This window comes from Macrotis lagotis, chromosome X (genome assembly GCF_037893015.1).
Source record: "Macrotis lagotis isolate mMagLag1 chromosome X, bilby.v1.9.chrom.fasta, whole genome shotgun sequence".
NCBI classification, from domain to species: domain Eukaryota; kingdom Metazoa; phylum Chordata; class Mammalia; order Peramelemorphia; family Peramelidae; genus Macrotis; species Macrotis lagotis.
In genome coordinates, this window is record NC_133666.1 from 135,341,823 (window position 1) to 135,368,696 (window position 26,874).

The 26,874-nt window shown below is 38.5% G+C and overlaps 1 protein-coding gene across 6 annotated transcripts in view; it reads right to left on the reverse strand.

The window, feature by feature from the left end:
• MAD1L1 (mitotic arrest deficient 1 like 1) overlaps nucleotides 1-26,874 on the reverse strand; it is an 894,370-nt gene that overhangs the window by 289,030 nt on the left and 578,466 nt on the right. For all 6 annotated transcript variants that reach the window (XM_074208800.1, XM_074208802.1, XM_074208803.1 and 3 more), the window contains one exon: nucleotides 4,416-4,623. In XM_074208800.1, coding sequence (XP_074064901.1) covers nucleotides 4,416-4,623 — 208 coding nt within the window. The remainder of the gene's footprint in view (nucleotides 1-4,415; nucleotides 4,624-26,874) is intronic.

The following is a 26,874-nucleotide window of genomic DNA, read 5'->3' on the forward strand; positions in this document are numbered from 1 at the left end:
TACCAAAACTAGAATATCTGATGTTCTCTGTACCAAACTTAGACTTGATATAAAGAAAATGACAGCTTATCCAAAGGTAGAATGAGTTATTTAAAGAAGCAGTGGATTTCCTTAACTAAATAAGTATTTCAAGTAGATTGTCATATATGCTAGAAAGGAAAGCCCCACTGAAATAAAGATTGGACTAAATAGCTTCAGGTCTCTTTCAACTCTCAGATTTTATGACTTGTCCATGTTTACAAAGTTAGTGAATGGGAAAGACTGATTTGAACTGTGTTTTTTTGTATTCCAAGGCCAACTTTTTTTTTTAGGTTTTTTGGTTTTTGTTTTTTTTTTTGCAAGGCAAATGGGGTTAAGTGGCTTGCCCAAGGCCACACAGCTTAAGTGTCTGAGACCGAATTTGAACCCAGGTACTCCTGACTCCAGGGCTGGTGCTTTATCCATTGCGCCACCTAGCCACCCCTAAGGCCACCATTCTTATATTTACTCTCTGTCTTGAGAAAGACATTTATACTTGCAATCTATGGGTCAAGTTTTCTTAATTGTAAAATGAGTATTTTGTAGTAGATGATAGTTAAGGTCTTATTCAAATTTAAATTTCACGGTCCTTTCCATGAGACCCAGACACACAGAAAAGGAAGATGAACCAAAATTAATCATTTATTTTGTTATTCAGGGAAGATATAAGAAAGTGGAATTCTTAGTCTGTCAGGTATTTAGTATGAGGAGAGGGAATATGAAGACAGGAATGTCATAGAATCAAAGATATATATATATGTATATTTTTAACTGAGTCTGTGATTTTGCTAATGTAGAGAATTGCCAGTAATGGATTTTTTTCTATCAATGAAAATTATCTTATTCTCTGAAATTTAAAGTCTTTGAAGGCTTCTGGGAGATCCAAAACGTGAAGTGACTTGCCCAGGATCACACAGCTAATATGAATCTGTAAAAGAAGTTTTTTCTGACTCCAAGGCCAGGTCTCTGTCTCCCAAGTGGTGCTGCCTCTCAGAAACAGTGGGTTTTTTTGTTTCTGATTTCTTTCAATAGTGAAAAGAAGAAACATAAGGAGACAAGAACAGACCCTGAAGGAAGTTTGCTGAATCATGATTCAATGTAGTAAATGCATGAATCTACAAGGCAAAAATAAATGAATAAATCCTCCCCAGAGTAATGATGTAACCACTGTATTCAGTTTATAAGCCTGGGAGTCACTCAACAATAGAAAAACCACAGAGATCTATTTGCTCACATATTCATGGCTCTTGTCACTTTAGAATTCAGGCATTCTTTTCACCAGAATCCAGCATAATCCAGCATTCTTGTACATAACACGCTGTACTAGGTATTGGTAATGACTCTAAACTATTTTCCTTGCTCTCAAGGAGCTTATTATCTAATATGGAGCTAATACAAACACAAATAATTATAATACAAAAATAATATTAAGATAGGATAGAGTCAAATAAAGTGGGGGAGGGAGGGAAAGTATTAGCAAGTTAGGAGGCTTCATGGGGAGGGTGGCATCTGACTTAGGTCTGAAAGGATAGGAAAGATGTCAACAGAAAGATATTTCTAAATGGGAAGGGAAAGGAGGGCAGACCAGGAACAGGGAATGGCTTGAAGAAGAAATGATTGGAGCATAGTTGGAGAAAAGGACAAAAAGAAAGAAGACATAATTTGGATAGGAGCTTGGATGGGGAGAAAGGAAGATGGAAAGGAATGAAGTCAAGAATCTTAAACACAAACTCAAAATGGGCCAATTGGAATGTATTTGTGAAAAAAAGATAAGTTGCATTAAAAAACAGTGTCCAGATCAAGTAAAGTAAGAGTTTCATTGTACATACCCTGTACCTAGTCAGGATTCATAAAGAATACTGTAGTCACCATCCAGGCATCATACACTGACAAACTCAACAGAGTCTAAGATAGTCAATGGCCTGGAAATGGATGCATCTGAGGAAAGGCTGGGGGAATTTAGTAACAGTCTAGAGAAAAGAAGACTTTATAAGGGACAAGATCACTATTTTCAAAAATCTGAAGAGCTGTTATGTGGAAAAGGGGAGTCAATGTGTATTGTTCAAGGGCAAAATGACAAGTTAAAATGTTAAAAAATATTCATAGTACAGCAACTTTTTGAGTACAATCCAAACATGGTGGCAATAAATTGGAAACTAAGGGAATTACCATCAGTGGGAAAATGGTTGAACAAAATAGGTTAAATGAATCTAAAGGAATACCGCTGTGCCACAGAAATGATATAAGGGATATAAATGGGATATAATGATATAAAGGATATAAATGAAACCTGTTAAGACATAGGTGAACTGATACAGAGTACATTGCTTAGAATTAGGAGAACAGTTACAATAACAACACTGTAAAAATGAACAACTATGAAAGATTTAAGAATCCTGATTGATGTAGTAACCAATCATTCCTGAGGGCAGCTAGAAGGTGTAGCGGATAGCAGCTTGGGCCTTGAGTCAGGAACACTCACACTCAAACCGAACTTAGGCACTAATTTTGAAATTTTGGGCAACTCACTTAATTGCTGTTTGCCTCAGTTTCCTGAACTATAAAATAGGGTTAATAACAGCAGCTAACACATAGTTGTGAGAGTCAAATGAGATAATAATTATAAAATGCTTAGCACATCTTTTTCCTCCTTCTTTCCCAGAGGAAAAAGGATGAAGCATATTACCCACTTCTTGAAAGAGTAGTGATAGAATGAAGAATGAGGTGCACATTTTTTGAACATGGCCCAGGTGGAAATTTCCTTTGCATGAATGAGTATCTATTAAAGGGTCTCATTCTTTTCCTTTTTTTCATAATAAAAATGGGTGAGTAGAAGGGAGAAAAAAAAATTCTTGCTAATTAAAAATTTAACTAAAAAACTTAAAAGGAGGCAGATTTAAGCTTAACATTAGGAGGAATTTTCTAACAAAGTTGATAATACATTGGGCTTTCTCACAAAGAAATGAGCTTCAGTTGCTTTATGTCCAAGTGAAGACTATCATGAATATGGTAGAGGGGATCCCTGCATTAAGAGGAAGCTTGAACTAAAATGAAATCATCTCTAAAGTCTCTTCCAGTACTTTAAATTCTATTTCTCTCTACTATTTACACCAAATTCATATAAATGTTGTGAAGGTTAAATGAATTAAATAGAGGTAAAATTACTTAGCAAATTATAATGTTCCACACAAGTAAATGATATTATTATGTGGGGGCTGGGGAGAAGAGGAGGAGAACTTACAATTCTCCAAAGAACCCTTCTTGTCTTCCTTATATCCTTTCTTATAATAGGGCAGAGCAAGGAAAGACAATGACTACCAAAAGCTCTAGAGAAAAATTTTACTTCTCATTTCAGATCACTCTTTTTTTATTTTATTTTTTTCTTCATTTCAGAACACTCTTAATGATTCTTTAGAGCTCTTTTCTCACTCTCAAGGGCACCCCCCCTTGGGCACCCCAAAGGTTCTTTCTGGGGGTCAGTCAGAGGCAGTGTGGAAACCAGGAGCAAACAGTGTCCCAAAGTGCCCTCCACCAAAGGCATTGGCTGTGCTGTTGGCATAGGGACAGTCTGATTCCCGGAGCCCTTCCCTTCTTTCCTGTTGATTGATCTGTTTTTCTCTGCAGCTGCAAAGTAGATATTCTCAGGGCAGAACTTGGTATTGTAAAAATCTCCCGGGTTGGGGGGTGTGAATCAACTTTAGCTGGTCACCTCTCTGTGTGTGAAGTGACAAGTCACACATTCTAGAGATTGTTACCTTGATTTACAGAATTGGAAAGTGTGCATGAGAGGCATTGACCTCTCCATTACTGTATTAAAAAAGTAACTCTTTCTTTCCCTCTCATTACTGAATAGTCAACATATTCAACGGCAAATGACTCTCCTAGCTTTTGTAAAATGTATTTGGTCAAATGAAATATGTTCTCTATTTTCATGGAGTATTGGATTTAGTCATGATTAATGGGGCACATACAAACTGATAAATGATATTAATTTGTTTTAAGGGGGTCTGAAAAGATTTCAGCCACTTGTTTCTCTACCGTTTTCCTGAGTTTTTCCTTACCTGCTGGTCCTCAATGACTAACCCTGTTTGCTCAACCCCATAAGGAAAATATCACCTTTGTCAGGCTGTTGTTAACATTATATGGCCAATCACAACTCCCTATAGGCTTGTATGTGTCTGTTACAATTTAGGAAAAAGTCCATTTGCCATCAGGTTTCATTATAGTTTTCTTTACAGTGGACCCCAACTCTTTCAAATCTACTAGCTACAATATCCTTGATACTGATCCTTGGGGTCATCTTGCCATCCTCTCCTTCCCCCATACTCTTCAATCAAAGGCCACATGGTGCCTTTGGTGCCACAGAGTCAGCAGAAAGATTCTACTGAGGAATGTACCTGAAATCTCCTGTGATGGCTGCAGGCATCCAGCCACTTCTGATTTGTTAGTAATGGAACCACCTCCTTCTAGGACCCGAACCAGCTCCTGGAGCTGCTGGCACTCCTCCTGCAGCTGCTGCTGCTCCATCTTGAGGCGTTCCTTAGCGAGGGTAGTTGGGTTCATACTCAAGTGGAGCACTTTTGTTTTGCTCTGGTCATAGTGACCCTGTAAGAGGAACAAAGAGATCATAGGTGTCACCAGTGACAACTCATATACCTGAAGCTTAAAATTATTAAGCTAAAAAAAAAAAAAGAATCAAGAGATGCTAAACAAGCATATCCAGTCTAAATTCATCATCTGATTCCTCAAAAACACAACTAGTTGGAACAAAAAATTAATATTTTCATAGTAACCGAGTTATAAATGGGGAATTCTTTCTTGGAAAGATATTTAATGGATAACAAGAATTTGAATGAGGTAGAAGGGACAGGAAATGGAGGAAATAAGGATGTCTTTAGAAGATGCCAGCAGAACTGGAAAAACATTAGATACCCAATAACCACTGAGCAGCAGGTAGTATGGTAAAATGGTTGGTGCTAGAATAAAACAGATCCTGAAACAGAACCAAAATCGACCCAGATTAGCTTACTGTGTTTGCTGACAAGGAAGCCCCATCCATAAGGCCCTAGGCAGGAGGCAAGTAGGGTGTGGGGGATTATGTGTGACTGGGGGCTTACAGAACTTGAATAGGGGATGTGGTCTCCCTTGACTGGACAGAGACCATACCCAGGGCTTATAAAATAGGAACAGGGGATGTGGTATTCCTTGATTGGCAGAGACTGTTTCTGGGCCCTAGTTAAGAGACAAGGCTCTGCTTCAGGTTAGCTAACCATTGTAACTCTGCCCTAACAAATAGCACTATTATCCTTGCTGTTTCAGCAGAAAGGAAGATTGCAGACGGAATAAGGTTGCAAAACAAACAGGGTCAGAGACAAGATGGAAGAAGGATGTGCCTCTACTTCATTTGGCTAGACAAATTAAGAGAATTCTTATTAGAGAATATGTTCTGTATAAATGAACTATCAAAATAACTGAATCTATGAGGTACTAAAACTTTTAAAAATTATTTTGATATAAATCTTTCTTAAATGCATTCTATCCTTCCTTACTAGAGAGTAGGAAGAGGGAGAACAAATATAAAAAAGTAGATGCCAGAACTATAAAAGCACTGGATTTTGGGACTTTTTAATGTTGGAGGTAATCCTGAGAGTCTCTGGAGCATTCTTTATTACGGCAGAAGACAAGGGAAATTCAAAATCAGGTGAAACCACAGGGCTGTAAGTTACTCTAGGAAATGTACTTCTCTCCCTTCCAATATGTACTAGTTGAGAAATAACCAAGCTTGTTAAATTGAAAATTTAATTTTATCCACAATTCTGATTCAGAATGGCTCTTGGGCATCCCCTCACACTGAATAAATATTATAGTTTTTTTGACTTCCATTTTCCCTGATTTTTTACTGTATGATTGACTTCTTAGCTATATTCTGTATGATCATAAGATCAAAGAATTAGATCTGGAAGGAATCTCAGACGTGTCTAGACAATACTTAGAGTCAGTATTCTGGTTGATTGAGGCTCCTTTCTTTTCCTCTGCCTACTTAAATACAAATCACATTGCTCAAGATTCAATTCAAATGTCTCTCCTGTGAATGCTATCCAGAGCAAACTTGCAGCATATAATGATCTCACCATCCTATTAATTTCTAGAGTATTTATTTTCTGTATTATTCACTTACTATGTAATAGTCTTTGTCTTTCCCATTCCTACTATTCTCATTTACTGAGCCCTCCCCTTCTCTAGTCTTTCTAGCATTGACACTTTTAGTCATCCCTTCCCTACCCATCCTCAACCCTGACCCCCCCACCCCACCCCAACCTCTCTCCTTGTAATACTCCTTGCACTCCATTTCCATTTCCAGTCTCTCCCTCTATTGCTATCACTAAGTAAACTCTTTTCCATTGATATTTAAACAATTCATATTTACTATACAATCAGGATTCTCCTGACCTTCAGAACACTGTTCTTTTCCTCAGTGAGTTCAAAGTCTGGCTCACAGTCTTTCTCTTCCCCAACTTCTTTCTTCATATTAAAGGTCTTCCATATATATCATTGATACACTTGCAAATATCCCAACCTCCCAGTTCTTCAGCTTATTAGTTTCCCAACCTTACCTCACCAACATAAAGAGATGATCATGCCTTTAATGTTGTCATCACCTACTGTGCACAATTTCCATGTTCACGAACTCTCAGATATTCCTTCATCTGATTATAATCTCTTGTCATTGTGCCTCCAAACTCCCTATCTGTTTTTCGTCCTCATTACAACCTCTCAATCTTTTTACTCCTCAGTTCTTTCTCAAGTCATCAAACCTGCTTTGAAAAATCATTTGAACGCTATATTGTCTTCTTCTCTCAAGTCTTTTGCCCCCTCATCCTCCTGAAGATCTTGCCCTGCAAGCCTCGGCTATGAATGACTCCACCACCTACTCAAATGCTACAGAACAAACGTGTAGAAAGCAATGAAAAACACTGACTGGGATCCACTAAAAATGGATGTTACTTAATTTTAACTGGGCCCTTACTGTGCCAAAGTAATCTTTTTGCACCTTTGAAACTGACTCACTAATCCACTCAACACAGCACTTTTTCCAAGTCTCTTCATCCCTTTTCATACTTCCCATGAACTCCCTCAGAGTTCAACTGAGAACTCTTATATTTCACTGAAAAAAATTGAGGCCATTCACTAAGAGCTCTCTTCCTCATTTCATATCACTTAAGATATTTTCTGTCATTTTCTCTTTCTTCATCTCTATTTCATGTGAAAAGGCAGCCCTTTCTCTTGCCAAGACAAACTCTCGTAGATATACAAGTTTTTCCATTCCAGGCTATCTTCTCCAGCAGAATTTCCCCCTTTATCACTACTGCTTTTCTACTTAGTTTCAATCTTTCTTTGTCTATATGTCCATCTCCCCCATCCTCAAAAACCCTCACCTGATCTATCCATCCCTAATACATTAACATCCTATATGTTCTCCTCTATGTGTCTCATTTCTCTGACTCTCTCTGTATCCCTCTTCTGTGTTCTAATCTGTCTCTCTGTATTTAAAGTTAAACTGTTTCAGAAGGTTGTACATAATTGGTGTCTACTCTCTAACTCTTTGTGGTCAGGTGCTAACCTCATCAATCAACTGAAACTGCTCTTTCCAAAGTTATTAATGATCTCATAATTGACAAATCTCATGGTATTTTCTCAAAATTTAACCTTTACTTCTCTGTGACCATTGCTAATGGTAATCAGACTCTTCTTGATATTCTCTTTTGATTAGACTTTTGTAACATTCTTTTTCCTCCTCATCTGATGAATCCTTCTTAGACTCATGTATTAGATCTTCAACTAGGTCACTCCAACTAACCATTGTTCAAGGCTCAGTCCTGGCCTCTTGACTATTCTTCTTTACTATTTCATTTGGTAATCTCATTCAACTTTCAACTCTATGCTGATAATTTTCAGATTTATTTGTCAAGTCCCAAGTCCTGACATCCAGTCTGGTCTGCTCACCTGCCCACTGGACGTTTCAAACTTGATGTCTCAGAAATGTCAAAATCAAAACATAAAAAACTCAACTTATTATCTTTTCCCCCAAATGTTTTCCATTTTCTAATTTTCCTAAAACATCTTTCCAGTCACTCAGGTTTGCAACCCAGGTGTCACCTGTGATTCCTCACTCTCTGCTTCCCAAATCCTACCACTTACCAAGTCCTGTCCTTTCTAACTTTTTAATATTTGTTCTATATGCCCATTTCTCTCTTCTAACACTGCCACCATGCTGGGGCAGGTCCTCATTGCCTCCTACCTGCACTACTGAAATAGTCTACTGGTGGATCTTGCCTGCCTCAATTTTCTTTCCACTCTAGTCTATCCTCAACTCAGTGGCCAAAGTTATCTTCCTAAAGTACAAGTGTGATCGAATCCCCCTGCCCCACCAATTAAATAAAATCCAGTGCTTCCTTCTCATTTCTAGGATCAAATATAAAGTTCCCTCTTTGGTATTCAAAGTCCTTCTTGACCTGTTCCCCTTCTGTCTTGCCAATCTGGTTACAACTTGCACCCTTCCACATCCTCTGTAATCCAGTAACACTGATTTTCTTGCTATTCCTTCCATTTTTGGACTTTGCATGTTTTCACTGATAGTCCCACCAAACAGAAACATTCTTTTTCTCTCCATCTGCCCCTTAGGTTTCCCTGGCCCTCAGGAAGTCCTTCCCAATGCCTCCAAATGCTAGTTCCTTCCCTCTATTGAGATCTATAGATGACCCTGAATTTATCTTGTCTGCATATAGTGGTCTGCAAGATGTCTCTCTCCTTAGACTGTAATGTCCTTGAGAACAGGGCTACTGCTCTTTGCCTTTCTTTGCATCCCCCCCAGTGCTTAGCACAGTGCTCAACTGTGGGGTTTAATAATGCTAGTTAACTGATTATATCACCTGATTAAATTGCAATTTATGTGCTGTACTATCAGTTAACTTTTTATTCTAGTGATAACTCCCTCTACTAGAGTATATATAAACTCCTTGAGAATATTAACTATGTATTAAATTTTTTGCTGTTGTTTCTTCTTCACAAGATCTTTTTACATAGTAGTTGTTCAATAAAAATTGTTGATTGAATAATATTGATTGTCAGGATTTAGTCCTCTGGAAAATGGAGCATAATGTTCTCTATTTGAAAAACCACCTGTAAATAAAATCAGATGAGTCCTGAAGCCTCAGGTGGCAAACAGTGAAATGCCAGTGAATGAGTTCTAAATTGCTTAGTGCTGTATGATAAATCCAAGTGCAGTCCCTTCCCTCCAGAGATGTGGGTCAACAGCTGAGGTCATGCATTCCTACAGGCTCAAGAGGCCATCGTGATCCCAGGCAGGGGGTCACTGTGAGCCAGACCAGATACTTCCCTGAAGCACAAATTTGAATGGAACATTTTTCTTCAGGATGTATTTTCTACACAGAACACAAAACCAGGCAGGCAAATCCCAATGTGCCCTGTCTGTCATGGACCTGGGTCTTTTGTTCAGCCCCTGTGACCTGCACACAGTCCTTGGAATGGGCTAGCTCCCCAGACAGAAGTAACTTCCTTCAAAAACAGGAGCTCAAGGATGGCACTGTCATTGGGCTGTCAATAGGTTAAGAAGGATACAAATTCACTATGTATATAGACATAACTATAGAATTATGACTACCAAACTCACAAGTCCAGCTTTCTTCTCAAACAGTTGCTATAAAAAAAGATGCTCTGGGACACGAATAACTGTCTAGACATTTTAGAGAGAGCCTGGATCTAACCAAATGCTAGGGAATATTGAATTTTGTTCATGCTCAATAAAAATGATATGAACTTATAAGCAACGTAGGCTGTTTTCAAAGATGAAAATCCTGGCCTGGTAAATGGACCAATGAAACATGGTGGGCAGAGGAAAGGACTGCTATTTCCTCTCATATTCTAGTTTTGTTATTAACACAGTTTATGAAAATGTTTGCTCAGACCCTGTGACCCACCTTACATTTTTGACCGTCCAATGTATCCTCAAACCAAACTTTCCCAAAGTACTAAAGGCAAATCTCTCACAATAATGCAAGTGTCCTCTGAGTCAGTACATAGATAACAGTTTATATTTCTTCCATTCCATTCAATCAATCAATAACCAATCAACAAGCACCTACTCTATGCCAGGCATCATGGTAGGTACTGGCAATATAAATACAAAACTGAGAAGGGACTAAAAAGATGTTCACAAATATATACACACAGGCAATGTACAAAATAAATATAGTGATTCAAGGTGGTTACAATCTAGCAGGAGGGAGAACCAACAGATCACTATGAGATGCAATATGGTGCAAAGAAAAACTCCCAACAGAGAGAGTCAAGAAAGAGGCCACTTGTAGCTGGGGCAGATCAGGGAAGATTTCAAAGATGAAGTAACAGCTGGAAGAGAAGGACACAACAAGCAAAGGCTGGGGAAGATAATTCCAGAGGGAATATACACAGGCCCTAAGGTTGACCAGAATCAAAGGGTATCAAGTTGTCTAGACTGGTTATAACATTGAGGGCATGAAAGGGAGTGGGATGCATTAAGTTTGAGAAAGTTGGATTCAAATTGTAGAGGATTTTGGACAATACAATTTATCATACAGCACTAAGCAATTTAGAACTCATTCACTGGCATTTTGGACAATACAATAAAGTCTCTTTTGTTTGGCAAAACAGTGAGGAGCCACTGAAGGCTGCTGAGCAGATGAATAATGATGATGATGATGATGATGATAATAATCTGACCTATGCATTTAGGAAGATTATCCTAGCAGAAGGTGGAGAGTTGAGAGGATTAACTGATGAGAAAACAAGATTGAAAACAGGAGAAATAGTTAAGAGGCTACTTATAAAGGCCCAGGAGGGCCCGAACCAGGGTGGTAACATTGAGAGCATAAAAGGGGAGAGAAGAGGTAGAACTGATAGGAAGTGACAACAGTTAGTTATGGGGAAAAGGCAGAGTCAAAGATGATGCTGAGGTATGGAGGTTGGGTAACTCAAAGAATGTTAGTATAATAAAAATAAATAGCAAAACCAAGAGGAACATTTTATCCTCAGCACAAACCCATTAGGTAGGTGTAACTGAGATTAATCCCAAGTTCCAGCTGGGGAGGATGAAGTCAGAGAAGATGACTTGCCCAAGATCACACAGTCAGGTAGTGCCACCTTTGGATGAAAACAAAGCCCTTCTGATTTGACTCAGGTCCTTCTCTATCATAAAATGCAGCCTCCTGCTTTGTCTCAGGCTGTGAATATGAAGGCAGAATCAGTCTGCATGTGTGGACTGCTGGTATGGAACACTGACACCATGCTGGCTAGACAGCACAGGCCTCCTCCTTGGCCTCTACTGGGGAGGATTCCATAACCCAGCCCATGGTGACAAACTGCCCCTTGCCAAGAAGGCCTGTGAGATGTTCCAATAAACTGGGGATAGTGTTTTCAAAACCTCTCCAATAGCTGATTGCTCTGAAAGTTCCAAAGGCAGAGGAAATGCCAGACTTCTGTATGTGTCCTTCCCCCTCTCAGCCCCCCTTTTAACCTGTCCTTCCTCCCAACAATTCTTCGGAGAGAAAAAGAAAAAGGTTAAAGGCCTTGGTGACTCTTTTGTGCCCTCTAGTGGTATTCAGATTAATTTTTAAAATCTCTGTAGCAGAGAATTATAGGAGAGGAAATAGATTTTCAAAAGCAGAGCTCCAGATATTCAGTAAATGAATAAAACAGCTACAATATCCTTTTCCATCCATTTGTCTGGGACAGTCAAGAGAAATGATCTGGGGACAATAGGCAGAATTTAATATGCATCTGGACGAGCTCTTCCATTTTTTATGTTTTTTCTTCAAAGAGCACTGTGTGAGTATCCTACTATTCAATCGCTTCCGGTTCAGGTCCCAGTCTGGCCCTCTAGCTGTGTACCAAGGTAAACTGATTTGAACTTCTGGGAGACTAAGTGGCTTCATCTATAAAAATGCAAAACTGACTGAGAACATTGGAAGGGACCTTGTAGCTCTCACACTCTATGTTTTTTTTTTATCCTTTTCCTTTAGAATAGGGTGGGGAACATCCAGCCTGAGGGTCATATGAGGCCTGAGAAATTATCAGGTCTGGTGCTGCCACAGCAACTGCTTTTTAGGGGGTGAATTAATTAAATGTTTGAGCAAATGTAGTCGGTGAATTTTTAACTTAATAATTTTGTATAGCCCACAACTGATGCTATAAATATTCAAATGACCCTTGGCAATAAAAAAAAGTTTTCCACCCCTGCTTTAAAAGCTAGTTCGTTTCACATTGTGACTACTGTCCATATACATTTCTTATCTGGAAAAAAAAATTATGCCACAGAAATGACAAATGCTTCTTGGATCATTTTATAGTATGCTAACTCCAAGAAACTCCAAGCCCTCTCATTATAAAGTTGAATGATACAGTAGCAGATATAGCATGGGCCTACTGGCTTTGGCACCAGAATCAAAGCTAAAAATGGATCCTATCATCTTATAAATGAGGAAATTGAGACCCAGTAAAGTAAAGTGAGCTTGGAAAACACAACCTCTCTGTGTTTCAGTTCTACAAAGAAGCTGTGGGACCTGGACTTAATGTGCTTATTCTATGTTCTGCTTCAGAATTGTAATGGAGAAAAGTGAGGCACCAAGAGGCGGGGGGTCTTGCTAAGAGATGCCTTTGTAAGGAATCCCCTTTGCAGCCCAAGGGAGTAGACTTCAATGCCTCTAAATGATATTTAACAGCACCCCAATATGGAGATCATCAGACAATTCCTAGCCCAACCTGACTAAAATTCAACCTACTATCCTGATGGTAATTACTTTATACATTCATACTATTTGGAATCAGGGTTCCCATACAGAGACAGCAGAAGTTGAACACATCATTTGTTCTCAACTCTAAAGAGAAATGTGCAGATGGAGATTAGATTTCCTCTTTTTAGATCAAGTTGATCTGCAAACATTATTTTGTTCATTGCCATTTTATTTTCTAATTCAAGTCACTTGGAAAAAAAAAAACCACTAGGTCCTGTTACAAAGCTATGCTCCTCTGACTGTTCTGTGTTCTCTCTTCTAAAGCATATTCTTTCCATTGCCTGCTTTTAAATACAAGTTTGGCAATTCAGTGTGGGGATTTACTTGTATCTTTTGAGTTTGCCAGAAACTTCTAAAAAAATCCAATGTGATTAAAGAGACATCATATTGCTCTAGTCAAATCCACCTGATTTTAAATAACTGGGGGAGAGGAACCTCTAGAAATTCTTATTCATCTCTGCTATTAGCTGGCATAAAGGAAATAATGACTTAATAAATATTTAAATAAGAGCCTGAATTGGGACTTGAAAATGATAGCCACTAGACTGCCACGGGCTAGTGAAGGGCCTATCTTTCTTAGAACACAGTGTCCTGGAGTTCAGTTTCAGAAGAAGGGCCACCAGAGTATTTCTTAGATCAATTACAGTTATAAGTTAAACAAGAAGATTACTTGGCGCCTTTCCAGAAATGTAGGAATGGCTGTAGTGACATTTTGAGTCCATGAAAAGATGTGCTGAAAAGTGTCAATAAGCTCTCCTTTTTTCATCTTGAGTAGGAAAAAGCATGCACCTTTTTTCTTTAAGTCATAAACTAGTTATTCTCCCTGGGTCTACTCAGCTGTATGATATTGATTCCCCATCATTCACATATCCTTTTTTTTCTGATTTTGATTACCCAGTCTTTAGGCCCTATAGATTCTATGAAAACCCCATTTCCATCCTAGATCTTCTCAGTGATACTACCAACACCCATCAATCCTATGAAGTACTAACTACTCCACTGGCATAGGTCCTCTTGAGGCAAAGGACAACGGCAAGCAAGGAACCTACTCTCATCTACTAAGACTTAGTTAATCAACAGGGTCCACTACTGGGGAATCTGAATGATGACTTAACTAGTTAGTTAAACCATTTCAAAAACTATGCCAAATTGTTATGACATCATTTTTCTAAAAAGCTCTATTATAAGCACCATCAGTGCTGAGAGGGCAGCTAAGCTAGGAGGAACAGGATATAGGACCAGACCTGAAGTCAGAAAGACCTGAGTTTTAAATGAGGTCACACTGGGGTGTGACCATGAGCACTTAACCCTGTTTGCTTCACAGTTCCTTCATCTGTAAAATGAATTGGAGAAGGAAATAGTAAACCATTTCAGTATCTTTGCCATGAAAACCCCAAAGGAAGTCACAAAGAGTTGTGTTCTAACACAACTGCAATGAATGAACAACAAATGAATCCTGAGAGGAATTATTACTTCTTCAGTGTGACTTAACCTAGTATTTAGAAACTCATTCATGTTTCAATAGATTTTCTTTGTAAAGAGTAATGACTGGGGGAAAAAAATCATGACAAGGAGTCAGATGTTTTTAACCTTTCCATACTTGGCTCAGTTGGTCCTTGGATTTCAGTTGTATGCTTGACTGCAGGTATACATCTGAAAATTTTCCAGTTGGTGTAACTGGATAGAGTTTGTATAACACTAGCATGACCATCAAGAACTCAGGATCATTTCCAGGCCAAAATGAGGCATTGAAGAAGCATTTTTTTTTTAGATTTTCGCAAGGCAATAGGGTTAAGTGGCTTGTCCAAGGCCACAAAGCTAGGTAATTATTAAGTGTCTGAGGCTGGATTTAAACTCAGGTACTCCTGACTCCAGGGCTGGTGTTTTATCCACTGTGCAACCTAGCCGCCCCAAAGAAGCACTTTAAATGGATGATAAGCACTTCTTAGTTTCAAGATATCTTAGAAGTCATCTAGTCCAAGCATCTGAATCTCAAATTTCATGTGTGTTTTAAGTTTTTATCCCAACTTTATTAGTACTTTCAATTGGAATATATATTCACTCAAATAAAAGGACTACTGATATAAGCTACCCACAGATAGGGACCTAAGAGAGAACTGATTTGTCCAACATTCAAACCTCTTGCAGGAATCCCTAATATAGTATATCTATATAGGTAGGGAGTCAGCTTCTGCTTGGTTATTTTTAATAAAGAAATGATTTTGTAAGATAGTTCCCTCCATCACTGTGTATTTGTACAAGTTCTTCTATTAGCTAAAATCTACCTCACAGTAACTTTCACCTACTAGTCCTATATGTGTCTATGAAAGAGAGGAGGGCTGATGAGGAAGACTGGTTTTTTCTTTTCAAAATGGGGGAAAATTCAGTGGATCATATCCATTGGTCTAGTTACACGACCAATAACTATTTGTGGCACACACATCAAACTTCTCTGGGGGATCAGGCTCTAGTTTATACCAGCTCAGGTTGCAGTAGTATCATCTTGGACACAAAGTTTGTTTCTCAGCTTGACTCTAGAAGAAGGTATAAATGTGGGTCTTTATAATTCATTGTAACAAAGTATCTGAGAGAACAATATCAACAAACATTTTATTTGACATAGAACAATACAAAAGTCTTATTCACCAACAATGTAAGAAGATGAGAGAAATAACAAGAGGGAAGCAAGAACATGATGGAACAGATTCATGAATCTTTAGAGTTGAACTGTTTCCAGTACTGGTCAGCAGAATGGTCTTGAACAAGTCATGTCACTTTTGGGGGGTTGCAGTTTACTCATCTGTAAAACAGTACCCACCTCAAAGAATAAGTATGGGCACTGACTGGTTGAGATAATCTATGTAAAAATGGCTTTGTGAATCATAACATTCTATACAAATGTCTCCCAAAGGGAGGTAAGCTCCTTGAGGACTGGATCTGTTTTGCTTTGGGATTCCAAAGGCCTGGCAAATAGTAGGGTTTAATAAATGACTGTTGAATGACAGCATCTTATTATCATTGAGTCATGCTAATAATTGTTCCATATTTCTGATATACTATTTGTTGCTTTTTGTTCATGTGGCAAAACTCTGATTTCTCTTGGGCTCTTCTGAGTGACAGAGCTAAAACTATTTTGAATATTAGTGAATAAACATAAAAAAGGCAAAAAACTCTCAAATATCTGAAAAGAGTGGAAAAATATATAAAGTTTTGGGGGTTGAAATATGGGAATATCTATAGAGTGTCTATAATTGGCAGGGATATTACTTTCAAGCAAGCAGTTGCAAACAGTTTCCTATAGATACTCTTGTAAATGCAAAGATGAAGCTATGGATCAGTCATCAGAATCACATGTGCTTGGAGTGGTTTTCTAAAATATTAGTGATGGGTCCACCCCTGTAAATATTTATAAGTATAGAATTTAGCATTAAGGATATAATGTTATTGTGGAGCAGTCCGTGTGCCCCCCCCACACACACACACTTTCAAAGTTAACTTGTCTATAAAAGGATCAAACCTTCAACCTTGGCCTAATTAGCAGTGAGATTTAACCATGTTCTATATTACCCTAGAGAGGAATAAAGTGCTTATTGAAGAACTTGACAAGGACCAAATTTTCAAGGCTTGTGATAATTTTAAACAGCCTAGTCCCCTTTAGGAAACAGCACTGGACAAATAGGTGAAATCAACATCCTTTATTAGCAACCAATCATATGCCATTACCCAACATGGGCAGCAACCATCTAAAAGACTTCTGAGCCTATAATGTCGGCAATGAATCCCAATGCTGACATCAACAATTAATCAAAGGATTATGTGACTGCGAGATGGTAGAGAACATTGACACGGTCCAGTCTAATTTCCTACTTTGAAAAAGGAGGAAAGAGAGGCTGAAGTGAGGGTAATGACTTACCCATGAAGATTTAAAAACATCCCCTCCAATTCTAAATTCGGTTCTCCTTCCACTCTATCATCTCAAGCCAGTAAGAGAACAACCTCCATTTTTAAACTCTTAGACCAATTTCCTCCCACCGTTCCAAGGGAAAAGAACACTCAGATAAAATTTCCCCAAAAATGAAAACTCACCATTTTATCCAGTTACTATAGCTGTCATGAAGATAACATACAATTCTATCCAAAGGAGAGACGGTACTAAGTTTCTGTTCAGAAGACTAGAAAGCCACAGTTTGGACAAGTATAAACTGAGGAAGATTCTACTAAAACCAACAATAAGACCTCAAGGAGGTATTGTAATAAGAATTCAAAATGCAAGGAGGAGGGGGTGGCAGTGGTGGTGATCTTCAACATGACTTTCTAGCACTTCTTTCTTACAGAAACTCTGCTGACCTTGAAATTCTAATGGTTCATATACCTGGAAAGTCAGAGATGCTAGACGTTCTAGGGTTTGACTTATTGCTGCCAGATGTGGCTGCTGTTCAACACAATGTAGTGTATTATGATTCACTCCTGAAAAGAAGGATGCTGACTAGAGAACCTGATGCTTAAAGTAGCAAAGATATCTGCAAAAAGATAGTAAGAGACACCCTAGGTACCTTCTTTTCAAGCTATCAGAGCTCATCTCTAGGAGTGGAGATGAACATGTGCCAAGGAAAACCAAACAACTGATGTGCTGCATCAGCTAAGTTCATGGACATAATACCAAGAACAAAAGGCTTTGATGAGCAGCTCATCAGCTTTCAGGCTGAATCTTCAAGGAAAAGAATGGTGTACACTCCCCTTCTCACCCCCAAATTTCATCAGATCTCAAGGACAATAATAATGATCTTGATGGCTCTATGACAATAATAATATAGAGCTTTATCTGTAATCATTATTAACCAAGAGAACCTGGAGCCCTTTCCCAATCCCTCTTAATTCCAGTGCTTTTTCTCTTTTAATTATTTCCTATTCACCCTGTCCCTAACTTGTTTTGTCCTTATTTGTTTACATAGTGCCTTTCCCATTAGATTGTAGGCTTCTCTATGGGGTATTATCTTTTCCCTCTTTTTGTTTGCCTAGTGCTTAGCACAGTGTCTAGCTCATAGTTGGAGCTTACTTAATAAATGTTTATTGATAGTCTAACAAAATATACTAATGTAAAAGTCCTGCAGAGATGTTGGCGCAGAAAGCCCAGATTGGGTTTAATTTTGGCGGTAACTTTCAGTCAGGGAATATGCAATTAGTAAATCCTCACAATTTGATAATTTCACAAGTCTCTCTTTGGCCCATCTTATTTAACCTGACAGAAATCACAAAGGACTCACACTTGAGCTTATAAATCATCTTCCCTCTCTAGTGGTCTCACCTAGAGGAAACCATACTGTCCCTTGACTGTTAGCATTTTAACTACCCTGGGGTTTGAATCTCCTTTCCAGCCACCAGGTACATGGTACTAGTTACTATTAATTTTCCTGCTCCCCCCCCCCCCACAAGTTTCCCAGACTAAAGCTCTATGGTAGCAAAAATTTCCCATGACTAGGAGAGAATCAAAAAAGGGCTGCATGAAGGTGATCTAAATCAATTTTTAAGGACAAGTTTGCCCTATTTTCTCATGTATGTGTGTGTGTATCCAAATGGAAGAATCAGACCAGAAGACTGAATGGACTGTTGATACCATCTTGAAATACTGATAATTGCCAATGACATCTTGAAATATTGATGATTGAACAGAAATGTATAGGTTAGCATCCTAAACTTATAGACATTTTTATGATGGGAAGTTTTTCCTTTTCAGATCCAAGAATGTTATGAAAAATGTTTAAATGTATGAAAACCAGTCAGTCTTCCTGCAGTCAAATGGCTGACTGCTTATATTGAGATCCATCTTGAATGTGATTAAATGGATACAGAAAGTAGCATTGGCCTGCCTCCCAGTTTAAATTCTGTTGAGCTCTAAACTGAGTAGTCCAATTCTCCCAAATGCACACTAGTAGCAGCAAAGTTCTGTAGATACTCATTCATCCCAGGCTAAAGAGGTTATTTTCCCACTGACTTGTTAATGGGGAAAATTTAACCAGTGAAACAGACTGAGGCTATAAGGAACTATGAAGGTTGGTTGTAAAGGGGAAGTACGAGCAATTCCAAGACTTTTTAGCAAATTCTTTTCTTAGTTATGAAAATAATTTAATATCAAAATGGTTGCTGAGATGTCTCATCTTTTTTCTTAGGAATTGATCTGCAAAGTCTCCTAGTGCTGTGCTAAAGGCAAGAAATTTATTGGGAAGGCCTGGGAAAAGTTTAACTAACAGAATGGCTTAAGGAGTATTTCCTCAATTATTTTACTTGAAAACTTGAATTGTAGATTTCTCTCATATGCTCTTTAATTAAGTCAATTAGTGAAAATGAAATTTCTTTATATTCATGTGAAATTATGTTCCCTCATGGAACTTCAGAATACTCTGAACAGACCTGCATGAACTGATGCTGAGTGAAATGAGCAGAACCAGAAGAATACTGTACACAGTAACAGCAACATTGGGTCATGATCAACTATGATAGACTTGCTCTTTTCAGCAGTACAATAATCAAAGACAATTCTAAAAGACTTGTGACAAAAAATATACCATTGGTATCCATAGAAAGAACTATGGCATTTATATGCAGTCCAAAGCTTATCTTCAATTTTTTAAAAATTGTCTAATGTATTATGTTTTTTCCTCTTTAAAGTTTTTTCTGTTTTGATTTGATTCTTCTTTCACAGCATGATTAATATTTTTAACATAGTTATACATGTAAAACCCTCAGGAGGGGAAAAGAGGGAGGAGAAAAATGTAAAACTCAAAACCTTGCAATAAATGATTGTTGTTAACTATCACTGCATACAGTTGGAAAAATAAAAGAATTAAATATTTAATTAAAAAATATGTGCCCTCTTAAGGTTTTGTGGAACATTTCAAAGAGCCAAATGAAGGAAAAGAAGGGAAAACAGAACCAAACTCAAACACCAACCCCAAAAGATCCCTTGGGATACAAACAATATGAGCACCAAATCCAACTTCCATTTTTATGGTAAATAAACATGTCTTTGAGACCATTTCCTCACCAAGGGGGATATCATTTACCAAAATGTATTGCCAGAAAGAAACAAAGGCAACAAAATGAGATCCGACCACAGTGCACCTGTTCATACCAACTTCTGCCAGAAGCATGCTTAGGAACCAAAACAAAAAAGTAAGGAAAAAATGCTGCCGTCATATTGAGAAATGTACTGAACACTGTAGTAAATCTCTTCTTTTTCTATATTTCTATCTACATATAAATGTTTGAACTAGAAAAACAATCTCAGCTCCAACAAGAACACTGCACAAACAACAAGGGCATTACCCTGGGGGAGGATAAGGGGAGAGGGGTGGAGATTGGTGGTGGTTGGAAGGCCTGAGGCATTATATGATTTTCCACAGATGAAAAGAGAAATAATAGTGCTCTATATTTAAATGTGCAATCAACTTGCAATCATTAAATCACATGTTTAATGTTTAAATGAAATATACCCTAGAAAGTGCTACCCTCAGATTAACATACAAGGATAAAAAATATTGAACAGGTAAGAGACTGAGTCTTCCATGAATCTAAACTAGAGCTGTATCCCAAGTCTTTCAAAAGAAAAGAGGAAGAAAATCAGAACTTTTGAGTAGTCACAGAGGAGGGAGGTCTGTTGATTGGGTTACAAGGAGGAATTTAGGTAATACAGTCATCAAGGTCAAGGCAAGTTGTCTGAGTGATTGATTTTTGCCATGGGTTGCAAAAGAGTAGAAACACTACTTTAAGCTGTCTCTTCTCTCATTGCAACTAATGTACCTGCCTGTAGCACTCTTATTCTAATAGGTTTCTAAATGTCCTATAGCCTGGAAAACCAAATATCCAAGTTTCTTATAACTGTGTATAAAATGAGAATAAATAGACTTGATTAAGGCAATTAGGAGGAGAGGAGAAAGTGACATACATGAGTTTTCCAGTATGACTTTATGGTTGCCCATAAGACTATTCTATCTTCTTAGTTTGTCTCATTTAAATTCAGTTCATGTGCAAGTCAAGACATCACCATTATACTGGCATTGGTCTTCTGAAATGAAGGAACAACAACATCAATATAGTAACAAGAAGCTGTTGATTCATGGTTGTGAGAGCCATGGCTCATAGTCTTATACTTAGTAGTATCTTAGGTCATATAGTTCAACCCTCTCAATTTACAGATGAAAACCTGAAGACCAGAGAGCTTAAATGATGTGTAATGTCACATAGGCAGAAGAGGTGGGATTTATTTTTATGTATGACATATAAGATTTTTGCAAAGCAGAGAGAGATGAGGGAAGAGGGGAGAAGAGACAGAGATAGGGACATGCAGCAGCACAGCTTTAAATGCCAAAAGGATGTCATGTATTTGTTCTTGGAGGAATAGGAAACCCACAGAATTTACTGAGTAGGAGGGGTGACATGATCACCAGAGGATGGATTAGAGTAGAGTGAGACTTGAGACAGCAAGACTCACTATTACACCAGGCTAGGAAGAAGGTGAAGGGGGCCTGCAGTGGAGAGGTAGCAGTGTCAGAGGAGACAAGGAGGTCCCCTGGAGAGAAGCTGCAAAGGTGAAATTGACAGGCCCCGACAACAGCCTAGAAATGGAGACCGACATGGAGGGTTGGACTAAGAGATGGTGAGAAATCCAGGATGACGCCTAGGTAGTGAGCCTGAAGGGTGTGTGGGAGGGTAGGTGCAGGAGACAATTTTGGGAGGAAATTAATGAGTTTTTGATGTGGATATATTGAGTTTAAGATATAATGTGAGATGTCTAAAAGGCAGCTGGAGAGGAGAGTGAAAGTCACCAGAGAGATTTTTGGCAACAAAGGTAGATTTGAGATTCATCAGCATACAGATGATAATTAAATCCACTGGATCTGATGAGATCATGAAGTGAAGGGGAAGAAAAGAGGACCAGGACATAACCCCGAGGAACACCTGAAATTAAAGGGCATGATCTGGATGAGGATCCAGCAAAGGAGACAGGGAGCAGTCAAATTTGTAGGAGGAGAACCAGGACAGAGTGATATCCAAAAAACTCAGCAAAGACTCTGATCAAGGAGAATGAGGATTGAGAAAAGGCACTCTTCTGTGTCTTGACTTCTTTATCTACAACAACTAGAGATAATCTCTAGTTCTGAAGTCCTATGATCATCCTGAGAATGTGGAATCACATAAACTGCAGGAGAGAAAGGGACCCTGTCTTTGGATAGGAGGGGATAAAAGCATCCTAGCAGGAGCAGGGAAATGGTCCATCAGCTAACATGAAGGAAAGCTACCCAGAGGGAGCTGGTAGCATTAAAGGGCTAGCAGATGGAACTGACTGTATATTATAACTTTGCTGAAATCTGTTGGAGGATGAAGCTTTGAGGAAGAAAGGGGGGAAATGGCTATAATCTTCTGCTAAAAATTTGTTGCCTTGTTTGAATCACAGCTGAAGGAATTGTTGAGACACTGACAAGAATCTTAAAAAAAAGCATTAAAAAAAGCCCAGACTCTGTTTCAAGCATTCCTTTGATGTTCTAGTGCAATTATTGACTAAACAAAAATATTTCGTTCTCCAAGGGAGTAAAATACCTGACATTTTCTTTTAATGAATGCTGTTAAACACAAGGAAATTTTAGTCAGCATGCTTCAAGGGGCATAAAAAAAAATATGACAAGTAGTAAGTAAAACTAGGGAAGGACTGGACAGAAGAAATGAGAGGCAGAAAGCATGAGGATCAGGGCTTGAAATTTATGGACAAATCTCTCCCTGGTGACTGGGCGGTCCCACGAGGCAGATGAAACATTTATGCTGCATGTTAGATAGTTAAGTAACTCTTAAACTGAGATACTCCTAAGGAAGCCTCCTGAATCCTATCTGTCCACTAAATGAGGTGGAAAAGAGAATGTCTTCTAAGCTGTGAGCTTCCTGACAAGGTAGCTAAGTGGACCAGCTCTAAGGAGTAGCAAGTAAGCTCCTTGAGACCAAGGAGAGGTTTACTTGTGTCTCTACATCTCCAAGGCCTCATACTGTGACTGGCACAAAAGAATGTCAGTAGATTCCAGTTTTAATAAATGCCTGCTCAATAAATGCTTACTCAGTTGAATACAATTAGGAAGCACCCACATGGTTCCATATTTGGGTGGGGAGAGAGAAATTATTTTTAATGGGGTAGGTGAGAGAGGGGCCAGGTAAGTGAGCAAAGAACACTTTGGGGCAACTTTGGTGTCTAAGCAGCTTTTCTTGTACAAAGATACAACTTTGGTCAGCAAACAATCAGTGTGGCAAAGTTCTGATTGCACAGAATGCACAGCATTACTTAGTGCTGAGGAAACTCAAGCCCTACATTCTGGCAGAAAGAGTTATAAGAATTTCATTTCTCTCAATAGAACATAGTGTGAAACCTCTCAGTTCTTAGAAGGGTGGAGTAGAGATGCTGTTCTTCTCTTCTTGGATATTCTGCTTCATTTAATTTCTAGGTAAGCTCAAATGGCTGACCATATTTTTCCTTTGCTCAATGAGATGAAATTTCCTTCACCCCTGTCACCCAATGAAGCTTTTCCTTATCTTCTCAAGAGTTATGACTTCATCTACCCTCTTAAAGGAAAGTGAAAGGCTTTGGGCCCTTCCTCTCTTTCCCTCTGACAATGAAGTTGCTGCAGCCTTGGGATTAACAGATACTAGAAAGGTCCCAGCAAGCAAGGAGAGGGCTGCCACTCTGCTGCCTGCATACCAAAAAAAAAAACCCTCACTAGAGAGAATCAGCAATGCAAGGCGAATTAAAAAGCACAGTTAAATAACCTCAAATCCTCATGCATATTTATAAATCACCCAGCATCAAAAATAAATCAATACTCCTCCTTTGGGAGAAAAGTATAGCTCGAAAGAGGAAAAAGCATACAAGCTGATTTCCATGTACCCACTGAGTTTCCTATGGAGTCCCCAGAAAATCTTACTGGGCACAGCACCATCCAGAGGTTACTTTGAGCAAAAGATGGGAAAAGAATACCACTTCCACCCCCACCCCCACCGCCACCTCCACTAGCTCGTTTTTGCCTATGTGAATTCTATATAGTTTTCAAATCCCAACTCCTTAGGGATACAAAGATGTCTCTCTCATCTTTAAACTCCAAGAATTTAGCATTTAGCCTGGGTCATAAACTGTTGTTTTCTTACATGTACATTTTATGATTGAGCAAGTGAACATTTTCTGAGTGACAGGTACTATGGTAGATTCTGAGGATAAAAAAACAAACAAACATAAATTAAACAATCCTTACCCTTAAAATGAGACCCTATTGGAGATATTCATTTGGAAAAGAAAATATGTATAAATACAAATTTATTCAAAACATATACAAATAAGCACAAGATAGATTTCAGGAGAGATACTAGCATATAAGGGGGTGGATCAGGAAAGCTCTCAACAATTGAACTGTAAAAGAAATTAGGGATTTTGGAGGCAATCTAGGAAGGAGGAAGAGATGATATTCACAAAATTCAGTTATTTCCATTCAAATCACCAGATCTGAGATAGAGTTGAAAGGAACCTTAGAATCATATAGTCCATATAGTTTTATAGGTGAAGATATTAGGGTCCTAAGATGAGAAACAATTTGTACAAATTCACACAGGTCCCAACCTTCTCCTTTAACCTCAGAATGAAGAAGCATTTCACTTGAACCATGATAACACAAATTAGAAGACTATAAGTAGCTATGAAATTTCAAGAAACAGAGGCAAGAGAAAGGATGACTCCCTTCTATTTGAGAGGTTTGGGAAAACTAAGGGAAGTTGTATAGAACTTCCTTTCTGACATCTAAACTGGGTCTTTAAAGGAGGAAGGGTATTCTGTAGGTGAAAATGAAAGATGTTATCCTTCTAAGAATGAAAGATGGGATTAAAAGATCATCAAAACACAAAGCTCTGGAATGGTAAATAGTTCAGGAAGGTATGTGAAAAAGGTTAGTATGAAGTCAGACAGTGGAGAGCTTTGAAGACCAGTCTAAGGATTTTATTTATGCAATGGTGGGGATCTATAGAAGCTTCTTCAGTGATGTAATTATAAATATAAATTAAAAGGATATTTGGGCAACTCTGAAAGAGTTCCCCCTTTGCTGAGGGGGAAAGACTACAAGGACAGTGAGGTATCTCTTATTTAGTTGATAAGATACTATGGGAGTAGCAAGGAAGTGCCAAATTTGAGAGAGATTGGGAGAATACAGAGATAAAGTAATAGAGAGAGAGAGAAAGAACAAAGAATGACTATTTCTTTGTGTGCTTCACAGAAGTGTTGTCACAGAATAGATGCTAAATACCTGCTACTGATGACTGAGACAAGTTTAATCATTGTATATACTATTCATTCATTTCATGTCTACCAGTCTGAGTCTATCATCACAGTGCGAACTCCTTGAAAGCAGTAAGGATCATTAAAAGAGACTCTAGACTTACAGCCAAGATGGCAGAGAGAAGCCAGGTCCTGTGCTAAGGTCTCCTGAGCTTCCCTCATAAACAATATGAAACAAACCTCTTAATGGAAGTGCTATCCCCATAAAGAGAAGCTAAGAAAAGAATATTTTGTCTGCGGTGATTGGTGATCCGGGGTGTGGCAAGTGCAGAGCTCCAACAAGCCAGTGGAGGAGGGGTGAGAGCTGGGCATTCACGGTGGAAGCCACTTTGCTCTGAGAAACAACCTTAGAGTGGAGGCATGGCCATGGGACTGACATTCCAGGGCTCATAGGAAGGGCTGGAGAGTAGGTTCCAGCCTCTAGCATTCCCCTACTGGCTGGGAGGAGATGTTACACTCAGTGAGAAAAGTCTCCAACTCCCCTTACTGGCCAGCTGGAGATATTATACTCAGTGAGTAAAGCCTCTAGGGATCCTGACACCAAAGCTCTGTGAACTGGCCCGTCCCTCAGCACAAGATCTTAGGAAAATGAAGAAAGGCCATCAGAAAGGGGGGATGATAGAAAAATTCTTAGAAGAAAAAGACCCTAATTAAGAAAGACGTAAAACCCCTGAGGAGAATATGATTTGATCTCCAGCACAGAAATATTTCCTTGAAGAAATAAGGAAGGAGTTTAAAAATCAATTGTAAAATTTGGGAAAAGAAACGCAAGAGAAGATTAACATCATGAAACAAGACAATAAATCCTTGGAAAATACAATTGGACAAGTGCAAAAAGAAAATAATTCTCTCAAAAATTCCAAATGATCAAAGGGAAAACTTACAAAAATAGAACTGACAAATTAGAAAGGGAGTTGCAAAAGGTAAATGAAGAAAATTCTTCCTTAAAAAAAAAGAATGCAGTCTATAGAAACCATGAGTCTTACTCTCATCAGACTGGCTTAAAGTTAACACACACACACACACACACACACACACACACACACACACACACACAATCAGTTAAGTTAAGAAACTTATCTTACCTTTAAAGTGTTAAAGGAGGAAAAGGGAAGGGGGAGGCAAGGGGGAATCAACAGAAGGAAGGGAAGGAAGAAGGGGCAAGGGGGGAAAAAGCGATATAGGAGGGCAAACAAAATACTGGGAATATGGATAAAGGGAAAAAGGGGGGGAAATACAAACAAAGGGAAGATGAAGGGGATGAACTCTCCATTAAAATGTAAATGAATAGCAAAGTAGATTGAAAACCCCAAATCCTACAATATGTTTCTAACAAGAAGTCATCAGAAGCAGAGAGATACATATAGAGTAAAGGTAAAAGGTTGGAGCAAACTCACCACCAATGAGGAGGAAATTAAAGTAATAATTCAGAATTATTTTGCTCAACTCTATGCCAATAAATTTGATAATCTAAATGAAATGGATGAATATTTACAAAAATCTAAGTTGCCCAGGTTAAACAAAGAGGAAATTAAATACCTAAATAATCCTATCTCAGAAAAAGAAATTCAACAAGCCATTATTGAACTCCCTAAGAAAAAATCTCCAGGGCCAGATGGATTCACAAATGAATTCTATCAAACATTTAAGGAACAG